Below are 14,038 nucleotides of genomic sequence, written 5' to 3' on the forward strand. Positions count from 1 at the left end.
ACATATAAACAAGTAAGTATGTTAGTTTATTAACTTGACAGAACTCACAATGATATATTTTTTTACATATAAACAAGTAAGTATGTTAGTTTATTAACTTGACAGAACTCACAATGATATATTTTTTTACAGATGAACGAGTAAGTATGTTAGTTTATTAACTTTACAGAACTCACAATGATATTTTTTACAGATGAACAAGTACGTATGTTAGTTTATTAACTTGAGAGAACTCACAATGATATTTTTTACATATAAACAAGTAAGTATGTTAGTTTATTAACTTGACAGAACTCACAATGATATGTTTTTACAGATGAACAAGTAAATATGTTTGCTTATTAACTTGAGAGAACTCACAATGATATATTTTTTACAGATGAACGAGTAAGTATGTTAGTTTATTAACTTGACAGAACTCACAATGATATTTTTTACAGATGAACAAGTAAGTATGTTAGTTTATTAACTTGATAGAACTTACAATGATATATTTTTTCAGATGAACGAGTAAGTATGTTAGTTTATTAACTTGACAGAACTTACAATGATATATTTTTTGCAGATGAACAAGTAAGTATGTTAGTTTATTAACTTGACAGAACTCACAATGATATATTTTTTATAGATGAACGAGTAAGTATGTTAGTTTATTAACTTTACAGAACTCACAATGATATATTTTCTACAGATGAACGAGTAAGTATGTTAGTTTATTAACTTTACAGAACTCACAATGATATTTTTTACAGATAAACAAGTAAGTATGTTAGTTTATTAACTTTACAGAACTCACAATGATATATTTTTTACAGATGAACGAGTAAGTATGTGAACATATTTATTTCTTTATCCTTAACTAAAAAAACATTTAGATTGACAAGTTTTCTCTAATGTATTCATGAACTCATTATGCTTCGCATAAATGCATTACGTAAGTCAAGCGAATTTAAACATTTATTACAGTAACGCTTTCCTTCTTACAGTAATGATGTAAATCTAACATGTTAAAATGAGAAAACTAGAATAGTTTTGAATAAAATTCAGATGAAATTGGGCTTAAACCTTTAGAAAGATTGCCCTTCAATGTAGATCTCACACCTGCTTGTTCCCAATCGGGATTTACAATATAGATGTGTAAAATCAATGTTTCTCAATACACAGGTAATTGAGTCTACTTCGCATGCGCTCTCTTCCATCGTCAAATTGACAGTAAAACTAACCAATCAGAAAGAAGATATAGGAAAAGATTTTTCTTATGAGGGCTCAGTGATGCATATTATAAAATGAGCCTGCCAGATTGTGATACTTATAAATGTCTCACACTATTCTTCACACTTTTCTTGGTTTTACGGATATTCATTTAAGAATGGAATTATTTTTGATTAATTTGTGTCATCCCGGATTAAACATTACAGGTTTTAATGTACTAAATCTGCAGGAGCGATCGCCATAACAAGGCCTAACATTCCACAGTAACAAGTTTGTTTTTGTTCGTTAGTTTTAGCGCAAAGCTACATAATAGGCTATCTGCACTCTCTACATCACGGGAAATAGAACCCCGAATTTTAGCGTTGCAAGTCAGTAAACTTAGCGCCGAACCACTGAGGCACCAATAAGAAGAACGATTCGCTATGGTAACATCAACACTCGGAACAGTGAAAAAAACCCTACATTAATTTATCCATTCTAAGTGAGACAACAGGAACAAATAAAGATGAAATATAAAGTATAAGTATTAGATAGTTAAGCTCAGAAAAATGCGGGAGCATTTTAAATGATTTGTCGTTTAAGGTTGTAACGAAAAATACCCTTTTTTAAACCTTATAATAGAGGAGGTTGAAATACGTAACTAAATTGGAGAATTCAATAAATCTTTAGCAGTTTTATCTTTATAGATTTTCTTGAAATTATAGAATTTCGTAAAACCTGTCTTAGAGCTACAGTGTTTAACCTGTTAAAACAAGAAAGGTAAGTATTCTAATGTTTTAACAATAGTTTTTCTTCACCTTATAAACAGATAATTTACTAGTCAGCTTTTTTCGTGGACGAACATTTTTTACAGAGGCCTCTTTATTGTAATTAGTGTATTCTGGTAAATTAGGCACTTTTCCACCAGAAAATTTACTTCCAGTAGTACAGTTATTTTTGTACTTTACGTAGCAGCATCGTAATTAAAAATGTGTACATTAGCATCAGATGACCAAGCATGCATAGGTTAGGTTAGTTCATATTTACGTCGCGTGTAAATCATCTGAAAAAAATGCGCATTCTTATTAACTGAGCAAATAATCAATAACAATTAGCAAGCAAACGAATCCCAGGATACATTGCGGTAAAAGATTTGAAGCGCTAGTTTCGATTTTAGGCCAGTACGATAAACCCAACCGATGTTTTTAGCTTAGACAAATCAAGTTTATACATAAACATACTCACCCAGATATCTTTAGGTGGCAGTTACAAACATAAATGATCACCCAGATATCTTTACATAGACATCACAGACATACAGACACATAAACATATTCACCCAGATATCTTTAGGTAGTCCGTACAGACAAACACACAAACATACTCACCCCAATATCTTTAGGTAGCAATTACAGATAGACACACATAAATATACTCACCCAGATATTTGTAGGTAGCCATTACAGACAGACAGACACGTAAACAAACTCACCCAGATATATTTAGGTAGTCATTACGGACAGATATGCACAGAAACATACTTACTCAGATATTGGCCCTCGCCCTCGGATGGGGGCGAGGGTATTGCAATCGGGTCCATGTGTGTGTGTGTGTCTGTCTGTATTTCCAAACACGTATCTCAAAAACTAATAAACTGATGTACAAGAAAATTTTACACAAGATGGGAAGTCAGTATGGAACAGTCTTCCCCAAATTTGGTCCAGATCCGGATTCTGAATCACTTGGAAGCATTTTTATAATGAGGAGATAGGACATTTTCGTGGTTTTGGGTTAATAACTCTGTAAAGTGTGATCGGCACATTAAGGTTGAGACTCCTCATCACACTACACACAATGATCCAGATCGTTGATTATTCTGGATCTCAGAAGGATTTTTGAGTTTTCGAAGATGAAATTTGACGTCATCCAAGATATGCAATCGCGAAAAGGAGCGGAGGGCGAGGGTATGCAATCTCTCCGATTGCTCTTGTTTTCGGTAGTCAACAGACACATAAACATACTCACCCTGATATCTTTAGTTCTTTGCAAGCAACTAACTTACATCCGTTCATCTAGTTCCTTAGAACTTCTTAACCGTGGTGGGTTAGTGGTAAGTTTGCGGACTTAGTAAGCTAAGATCTGTGGTTCAATTCACAGCTGTAGACAAAGCGCAAATAAATACCTTTGTATATAAAAAAGTAACAAACAAACAGAACTTCTCAACGAACTGATAATCAAGTGTTTTAATTAAATTTTTATGATACTTACACGCGTATTCAAAATATATTTATTATCCTACGAGTGAAATAATTTTTTATTTTCTTCAGATAACCTTGTTATTAACGCAATTTACACGTGGTAGTTTTAGAGACAGTTTATACAAAAAAAAAAACTTTCATATATATAGATCAAGAAAATATTACCAGTGCAACTTAGCTCAAATAACCCACGGGTGTAGCTTGTATGCATCCTCTACTTAGACCAGTATAACTTAGCTCAAATAACCCACGGACGTAGCTTGTATACATCATCTACTTAGACCAGTGTAACTTAGTTCAAATAACCCACGGATGTAGCTTGTATGCATCATCTACTTAGACCACTATAACTTAGCTCAAATAACCCACGGATGTAGCTTGTATGCATCATCTACTTAGACCAGTATAACTTAGCTCAAATAACCCACGGATGTAGCTTGTATGCATCATCTACTTAGACCAGTATAACTTAGCTCAAATAACCCACGGACGTAGCTTGTATACATCATCTACTTAGACCAGTGTAACTTAGTTCAAATAACCCACGGACGTAGCTTGTATACATCATCTACTTAGACCAGTGTAACTTAGTTCAAATAACCCACGGACGTAGCTTGTATACATCATCTACTTAGACCAGTGTAACTTAGTTCAAATAACCCACGGACGTAGCTTGTACGCATCATCTACTTAGATATATTTTCCATTCTCAAAACTCATATTTTCCAGCTTTTACTATCTCATCTACGCTATGTCAGTCAAACGAGGATTTAGTTTTCCCAGAAAACTAATTTTGCAGTGGAAATCCATCTCATTCATTTGGCTAGCAGCAGGCGTTCCCCTCTTCTTCGTCTACCCGTATCACGTGACCCAACATTTTTCCACGAGCTCGCGCGGTAAGGATGAGGGCGAGCCTGACAGACAAAATCGACAGAGAGAGGTGAAACCTATTTTCTGGCAGCGTTGCTGCTTCGGTTGTTGCAGCAGTAGATCAACAGGGTAATGATGTTGAGTTACGTTTTTACACGTAAAGTGTTAGAACGTAACTTCTTTGGCTGGTGTTATTCTGAACTTTTCACAAGTAACAATTCTACAAATGTGCAATATTAAGTACTATTTAAAAGTATGTCATCTACAACAAAATATCACTTACAGACCAGTAATGAAACATTGCAAAAATGTTTTGTAAATTAACAAAAATATTATGTTATTTCACAACAATAAAAGTCGTATTCCCCAAACACAGAATTATGTGAACAATAACATAATTGACTGTTTTAGGGATATAAACACAAGTTTTAATTTTTTTTTTAATTCTCTAACAAAATTAATGACGTGTAGTTTTCAGTTCAAAATTGTGTTTATTTAAATACATTGTATGATGAGTTCCTGTTTAAACCATTCAGGAGTGTAACTTATAGAGAAAACGAATCGCTCTTCATCTGAGGAAATAATTAAAATATTGTTTTTTTTACGTAGTATTTTACTTTTTATTTATGATATGAAGTGCCTTAATTTAATGAAATTTTATGAATATGTAGATCTTGTATACAATTAAACACAAAGATTGTGCACACAAAAAAAAACGAACTTGTGTTCTGTTTTGTAAGCCCAAAATGGTTGTATTATAGCTATTCAAAAGACAGACTTGTGGTTTACAGAATCCAAATAGTGTTGCATTTAGTACAAGTTTTTACACTGAAGACTTCTCCAGTGAATTACTTTGAAAGGAGATCTTGATAGTCGTGTTGACATTTGTAAATACTCTCAAACACAAAATAAGTCTACCCCTCCACTAAGGAACATCAGTTTCATGGTGTAGCGCAGTATTTCCCCCAAGTTAGAGCCGCGGCCCCCCTGGGGGCCGTGAAGCTTTTTCTGGGGGGCCGCCAAAAATGGGCCGAAAACAAAGATGTTGAGTTAATTTTAATTCTGAATAAACAATAAGCCGATAAAATCATGTAAAATTAATTAAATGATACAGTATGTCGAAAGGAGATGTTATTGTTATTACTACGGTACTGTTTTTCTATCATCATGCTAAAGTTATAGGTTGCGGGGCCTCAGACTGTTTTATTTACATCAAAGGAAGCCTCAGACTAAAAGAGTTTGGAAATCACTGGTGTAGCAGGAAATTTTAGTTTAAACAAACTACTTGTAAATCTAGATACCTCGTGTTAAAATATACTAAATCAAATATTTCGTTAATACTCTGTGTCTCTAACTTAATACGAAAAGTAATCGAAATATCTTCTTCAACGTATGTCTCGTTCACTAAAAAATATATATATTGTGAAAAGGAGTACCTACTTCTATATATTTCAAACTTAATATCACCGACACGATAGATATCGATATCTCAAACTTAATACCACCGACACGACAGATTTCTATATCTCAAACTTAATACCACCGACACGATAGATTTCGATATCTCTAAATGTAATACCACCGACACGACAGATTTCTATATCTCAAACTTAATACCACCGACACGATAAATTTCTATATCTCAAACTTAATACCACCGACACGACAGATTTCTATATCTCAAACTTAATACCACCGACACGATAAATTTCTATATCTCAAACTTAATACCTCCGACACGACTGATTTCTATTCTTACAAAAGATATGTCGAAAGATTTCAGCTTCAGTGACTTGATGACACATTTCATGATACAAGCGCAAAATGTGCTTTTTATTCTGAGTAGCTACTGGTTTATTTAAAAATTATCTGACAACAATGTTTTTATGTCTCCGAAACTGAAGTTTGGGTTTTTAAAGTAATAAACTGTAGCGAAGTAGATCCATGTTATAGGTAGTTCAATATGATTAGGCACTTTTATTGACTTTTTTAAAGACGTTACCAATCGGAAATGTCTCGCACATCTGTTTGAATTTTTGCTATTCTTAAATTTATTGACCCATTTTTCTCCTTGTCAGGTCTGACAATGGCATGTATTTATAACTGATGGTGCAATAATGCAGCGTTTTGGCATTTTTCTTGATTCAAAAATGAAAATTTGAAATACGTTTTAAATCTAACCATTACAGTAGAATTAAAAATAAACACAAAGAAACAATTGACTATTTTCTATACAAATACGTGTTTGACTTAGCTCTAAACAGAATACTCTTCAGATTTATACAATATACATTATGAGGTATGGTAATATACTATATAGAACACAAGTACATGCGATTTTTTTTTGTTTTTCTCACTTAACCCCTACCTCTGCCGTATTACCCCTACCTCTGCCGTACTATCGTTGATACGATTTTGCAAAACTGCCGATTCTGATAATTCCTCATTGGGAATTTCTTTCTGTTGCTGGACTTTGGGCACAGTCGAGGACTGCGATGACCGCGACGTATTGACCACCATCTTTATTTTTTTTTTATCTAACTGGATTATGAGGAGTTTAAAGACACACACTCCAGTGAGCTAACATGGCTGACATGCTGATAGAAAAATTATGAAGACTTTATCCCTGGAAAGCACAACCACATCAAGTGGCGACCATATATTTTAGTAAAACAAAATCGAGAACACTCTAGAAGCTCAATAATTTAAAACAAAAGAGAAAATGCTGCTCTTATGTATTAGGGGAAGTTCCCGCCTTCATTCAGACCACAGAGGAAAGAAGAAATGCAGTGTTCTCGTTGATGACACAGTGTGAAGTGTTAGCGTGCCCAATTCGTTTCCAGTATAGGCGCCGCCACGTCCCTCCTCTGCTGTATACGTCATGACTCCACCAATGGTAGACAGCAGAGACAGACGGACTAACCCTTTTCTTTCTGTCCACCGAGAACCATATGGTATTTTCACATTCATTTAGCATAATTATGTAGAGAGTCAGAAAGGCTAATAATTAAAGTAAATGGGTTTTAAGAAATATTAAAATGAACTTAAATCATCCTAATTTACATCACATCTAATAGTACTCTATAAAAACCTATCAATGAAATGTCACTTGTTGTATTTTTGTATGATATTTTTACTGCTTCTAAATTCAATAGGAAGATCACAATCTCTATGTAGTCTTTCTGAAACCCCCCCAGTAACACAGTCTGCGGACTTACAACACTAGAATCCACGTTTTGATATCCGTGGTGGGCAGAGCAAAGATAACCCATTGTGTAACTTTGTGCTTAACTTCAAACAAACATTGCCCCCTAGTGGCACAGCGATATGTCTGTGGACATACAACGCTATAATTTGGGTTTCGATACCCGTGGTGGGCAGACCACAGATAGCCCATTGTGTAGCTTTGTGCTTAACTTCAAACAAACAATGTCCCCCAGTGGGACAGCGATAAGTCTTAGGATTTACAACGCTAAAATCAGGGGTTCGATTCCCCGGGGTTGACACAGTAGATAGCCCGATGTGGCTTTGCTATAAGAAAACACACATACACACACACAAACAAACTTTCTGAAACTGTACTGACTCCTATGAGATTGGAAGAGAAGTAAAAGTAAAAGACAGTAAATATAGACAAATGATACTTCAAAGAGTCTCGGGAAAGACGCCAATTAAAGTTCTTCGAAAAGCACTACACGTCTAAGTTGCAGTGATTGAACAGTGGCAGAATCGCAACTTCATCAAATATATGACAGTATATAAAATTACTTCTAAATGAACTTAAAGACGAAACTGTACTGCAATGTAACAATGTACTTTATATTGGGTACTTAACAAGTACTGTTTAAGCCGTACTGTATTGTAACAATGTGCTTTATATTGGGTACTTAACATGTACAGTTTAAGCTGTACTATAATGTAACAATGTACTCTATATTGGGTACTTAACAAGTACTGTTTAAGCTGTACTGTAATGTAACAATGTACTTTATATTGGGTACTTAACAAGTACTGTTTAAGCTGTACTGTAATGTAACAATGTGCTTTATATTGGGTACTTAACAAGTACAGTTTAAGCTGTACTGTAATGTAACAATGTACTTTATATTGGGTACTTAAGAAGTAGTGTTTAAGCTGTACTGTAATGTAACAATGTACTTTATATTGGGTACTTAAGAAGTAGTGTTTAAGCTGTACTGTAATGTAACAATGTACTTTATATTGGGTACTTAACAAGTACAGTTTAAGCTGTACTATAATGTAACAATGTACTTTATATTGGGTACTTAACAAGTACTGTTTAAGCTGTACTGTAATGTAACAATGTACTTTATATTGGGTACTTAAGAACTAGCGTTTAAGCTGTACTGTAATGTAACAATATATTTTATATTAGGTACTGAACATATGGTATTTCAGATGTTCTGTAACGTAACAATGTACTTTCTATTTGGGCATTATATTGTTTGAAGTGCAGTACCATTAAAACGTTATCCATTCAGTTATAGGTCAATCCTTACGGTTCTCGTATTTAACTTTCTAGTGATTTTGATACTATAGAAATAGGCATCGAGAAAGCGTAGACCAGCTTAAAAAAAGAAAGAAACTTCACCAACTCATTCAAAGAATCAGTAAACCACAAAACACATTTTCCTTCCAATCTTGCTTAGATAGCCCTCGGGTGGCTTTGCGCGAAATTCACATAGCAAACAAACAAACCTTTCAATACTGTCCGCCAACTTAAGTACGCAGTCTTCTTGGCTAGAATGCTCTATTTCGACCATTTGAGAAAAAGTTGGCTATTCTATAAATGTGTGAAGTTATGGAAAATATTGGTGAACATTTTACATGGAAAGTCTTTAACGAGTAAGATCTATTTTTTCACACATTCAGATAAACAATAATTTATAGGAGCAATGTATTTATTGCGTACCGATCGGACACTCTTTCCTTCACGGACTTCATTCCATCTAAGCCTTTGTTTCGAAGACGTTTTTGTATCCGTACAGAGCCAGATTATTAGTGTTGACTACGTGACGTCAGGCGTATACAGTCGCTTTCTTTAGCCCGCCATCTGGCGGTTGTAAATACAGTACAAAGATAATAGATTTCGCCTCGTGCCGAACCTAAATAGTGGAATGATTGAGTCCATATTTATACTGAATGAAGTTCAATACAGAGTTAGTGTGCCTGTTTTCGAGCCTAAGTAATGGAAAGCTTAGTCGATGTTTACGCTTTTTAGGTTAAATTCAGAGGTATTAATTAAACGCACTTTCTAAGCATCCAGGCGATTTCGTTCTAGATGTTTTTATTCATTATCTTAGGTGAGATGGGAAACTAAGGAAGACAAAAATATTATAATGCCCTATATGGAAAACTTAATATTTTTCTTAAACTTCGAGACAGTTTCGGAAAGACTACCAGCATTTATGTCTATTCCAATTTTATGTTTCTAAAAGCAGAATTGCTTGGTATGAGCAAAAACAACGAAAAATCGTGCTTTTCAGATAGTTTCTAATGACATGAATTGTACTTAACTTGCATATAAGTGTTAAACTTCAAGCCACGTAGTCAGAATATATTGCTTGTTCTTTTTAGTTTCATTCTATAATTCAGTAACGTGTAATTAACTAAACTAATACAAGCACGCTTTAAAAAGGTATATTCGGAATCGGTGGTGTGTTCCTATGAAACGTTTACGATTAACATTTTTAGATTATTTTTTCATACTTTTAAACATATAAGGTAAGCTGTTCGCATGTAGCGAATAATGTTTATTAACTAACTTTGGCCGATCAACAGATGTGGCCTGGCATGCCCAGTTGATTAGAGTGCTCGACTCGCAATCTGCGGGTCGTGGGTTAGAATCCCCCTCCCACCAAACATGCTCACCTTTTCAGCTGTGGGGGCATTATAATGTGATGGTCAATCATACTATTCGTTGGTGAAAGAGTAGCCCAAGAGTTGGCGGTAGGTGGTGGTGACTAGCTGTTTTCCCTCCAGTCTTTGATTGCTAAACTAGAGCAGATAGCCCTCGTGTAGTTTTGCGCGAAATTCAAACCAAACAAAAACCATTTGAAAATATCAAAAACCGTTATTTGTTTTAATGACACAAGAATAAAATAAAACTTAATTGCATCGGATATTCTATTTTCAAGCAAAGAATGACGTCACAGCAGAAAAGATCCAGATTACATTTGTAAATTGAATTAACAAAACTAATTTAATGAATTTTAGATAACATGAAATTGTTGCAGAAAAGATGAACTTGAATTTAATATTTTATATTGAGGAAGCATGATGACCTTACTAACATATAAAACGAGCTGTAGTATTTAAACAGTGAATAAATAGTTTAATATATGTTCTTTCTGTTCTTGTTTTAAGGCCCAAGTAAAGGCTGTTAAATTATGTCCAAGGAAAAGTTTTCAAGGTCCACTGTCCCCTGGTGGGAAAGTGGTAAGTTTATGGACTCACAATGAAAAAATCCGGGGTTCGATTCCTAGCGGTTGACACAGCAGATAGCCCAATGTGGCTTTGCTCTAAGCAAACAAAATAAGATCCACTAAAATGAAAAAAATGCATGAGTTGTTTTATGTGATAATTAAATTACGCGTTTATCGAGAGACATTCTTTTGATGACGAAGCAGGAAAAAAATACAATATTGGGTAAACTGAGTTATATTCTTTTGATGAAAGAATAATGATAAAAATAGTGTGTTTATAAATACATATGAGAGCTATGAATGAGGAACATAGAGAGAATAGATAATATATATATATATGATAGTGATGAACAAGAGAAAAGTGTATTGATTGAACTTTATAATAATGAAGAATAAGAAATGCTTAATACTTAGAGAATGTTGTATTTACAGATAATGTATTAAATCTGTGGAACAAAATCTTCTAAAAGCATAATTACATTTAGAAGGTGAAGTTAAATTTACAAAACAAACAAACAAAGTTTAAGAAGTTATGCTATTCATAACAATCCACAGTAGTTACTAGATTTAAGAATGAATATTATCAATCATATATTACAGAAATAAGTGGCGATAGCTAATATAATATTATAGATAATCTGTATATTTTAGGACATCACGAAACTAGGACATCAACTCTACTTATTTAACATACATATTAGTTGGAACTGTACAATAACATATTTTAAATATATTTACGGTTTGAGGATTAACTGCCTTAACCGTTTACATGGCACCTGCAACAGTCGTGATTTTGATCTTCGAGACATATCTGTTATTTATTATTGCAAGTTAAACTCCAGCGAATTAATAAGTAAGTTACATAATGGAAAAATAGCGTCATTTTGACATTTACATGTCTCCTAAAGACATAATAAGGTAATTATATCATGATATCTGACCGAAAAACAATCGCAAACAGGAATTTGGTAAAGCCGTATCAGCTCGAAAGATGGACTATCTATGCTCTGCCCACCACGGGTATCGAAACCCAGTTTATAGCGTTGTAAGTCCGCAGACATACTGCTGTGCCACTGATGGGGGAGGGGTGAGCTAACAACAAGTAAATATGTTTTATGTATATTAATCTACATTACAAACGTGGAGTATGTTTCTCTCCAAACAGTTTTAGTGCTAAACGTTGATTAGTGTATATTTAAGTTTGGAGAAGAGATAACTCATTTCAAAATATAAGGTTATAAAAACTGTGTCCATATTAGACAAATGTTACTTTTAGCTATATAAGCAACAGTTAGACTCTACGAATAACGGCACGTTAATCATGCTTATTTACAGAGCATATGTAACTGTGTCCACATCAGACACGTGTTACTTTTAGATACAGTTACACTCTTTTAATAATGACACGTTAATCATGCTTATTTACAGAGCATATAAAAATATGTCCACATTAGACATGTGCTACTTTTAGCTGGTTAAGCTACAGATAAAAATCTAATAATAATGACACGTTAATCATCCTTATTTACAGAGCATATAAAACTGTGTCCACATTAGACATGTGCTCCTTTTAGCTGGTTAAGCTACAGATAAAATTCTAATAATAATGACACGTTAATCATGCTTATTTACAGAGCATATAAAACTGTATCCACATTAAACATGTGCTACTTTTAGCTGGTTAAGCTACAGATAAAAATCTAATAATAATGACACGTTAATCATCCTTATTTACAGAGCATATAAAACTGTGTCCACATTAGACATGTGCTACTTTTAGCTGGTTAAGCTACAATAAAATCTAATAATAATGGTACGTTAATCATGCTTATTTAACAAAGCAAAAGATCAGTTTGTGACCTGCGCGCCTTTAATTGTAGCATGTAAATATGTTTTTATTTTAATTGTGAACGATATAGAATCAATATCTCGCTAGGTTTTGAAATAATCATTTTATAAATACAGAATTGCATGTATATCTCTAGAAACCGCGTGTTATCTTATTGTTTCTCAAGGTAATTAGTGAATGTGGAAATAAATTCGTTTTTCTGTTTTTTATTTTATTTCACTTATTTACTTATGTTGAATCCATAGAGGATCCAACCGAGATAGATAAATAAATTCACATGACCAAAAACAGGGAAAGCGAGCATGAAAAAAAAAATAATATCACCGTCTCCTTCTTTTTGATTGGTTAAAATATTTTCCAATATGTTTGCAATTCCCATAATATTGATAGACACACAATAATTAGTATAATAAAGAGATGATTTATACATAATTTTTGTGAAATGTAGATATTATTGTACTTGTCATTTGCAGTGCATTATTACTCTTTTTGGATCCCTAATAACGTGAGTCACAATGGGTCCATGATTCTGTTAGTTAATGGATCCCTAATTACGTGAGTCACAAAGGGTTCGTGATTCTGTTTGTTAATGGACCGCTAATAACATCAGTCACAATGGGTCCATGATCTGTTAGTTAATGGATCCCTAATAACGTGAGTCACAAGGGTCCATGATACGTTACTAGGTCCTTAATGACGTGAGTCACAACGGGTTCATGATTCTGTTTGTTACTAGATCAATAAGAACGTAAGTCACAATCCATGATCTGTTGGTTACTGGATCCTTAAAATCGTGAGTCACATTGGATCCATGATCCTGTTGGTTAATGGATCCCTAATAACATGAGTCAAAATGGGTCCATGACTCTATTGGTTACTGGATCTCTAATAACGTGAGTCACAAACGATCCATGATTCTGTAGGTTACTGAATCCCTAATAACGTGAATCACAAAGGTTCTATGATTCTGTTGGTTATCGGTTCCCAAATGACATGAGTCAAAATGGGTCCATGATTCTGTTGGTTACTGGATCTCTAATAACGTGAGTCCCCAAGAATCCATGATGCTGTTAGTTACCGAATCCCTAGTAACGTGAGTCACAATGGGTCCATGATCTATTGGTAACTGGGTTCCTAGTAACGTAAGTCACAATGGGTTAATGATTCTATTGGTTACTGAATCCCTAATAGCATTAGTCACAATGGGTCCATGATCTGTTAGTTAATGGATCGCTAATTACGCGAGTCACAATGGATCTATGATTTTGTTAGTTAATCGATCTAAAATAACACGAGTCACAAAGAATCCATGATCATGTTGGTTAATGGAACCCTAATAACGTGAGTCACAATGGATCCATGATCTCACAATGGATCCATGATCTCTTAGTTAATGGATCCCTAATAACGCGAGTCGAATTACA

At 34.0% G+C, this 14,038-nt stretch overlaps 1 protein-coding gene across 1 annotated transcript in view; it reads right to left on the minus strand.

Moving 5' to 3' along the window:
• The window catches only part of LOC106459236 (synaptosomal-associated protein 25-like), an 80,661-nt gene extending 73,534 nt beyond the window's left edge, over positions 1–7,127 (minus strand). The window contains exon 1 of the mRNA XM_022385684.1: positions 6,708–7,127. Coding sequence (XP_022241392.1) covers positions 6,708–6,839 — 132 coding nt within the window. The 5' untranslated portion in view covers positions 6,840–7,127. The remainder of the gene's footprint in view (positions 1–6,707) is intronic.
• Positions 7,128–14,038: the final 6,911 nt, after the last annotated feature.

Source organism: Limulus polyphemus, unplaced genomic scaffold (genome assembly GCF_000517525.1).
Source record: "Limulus polyphemus unplaced genomic scaffold, Limulus_polyphemus-2.1.2 Scaffold580, whole genome shotgun sequence".
NCBI lineage: Eukaryota > Metazoa > Arthropoda > Merostomata > Xiphosura > Limulidae > Limulus > Limulus polyphemus.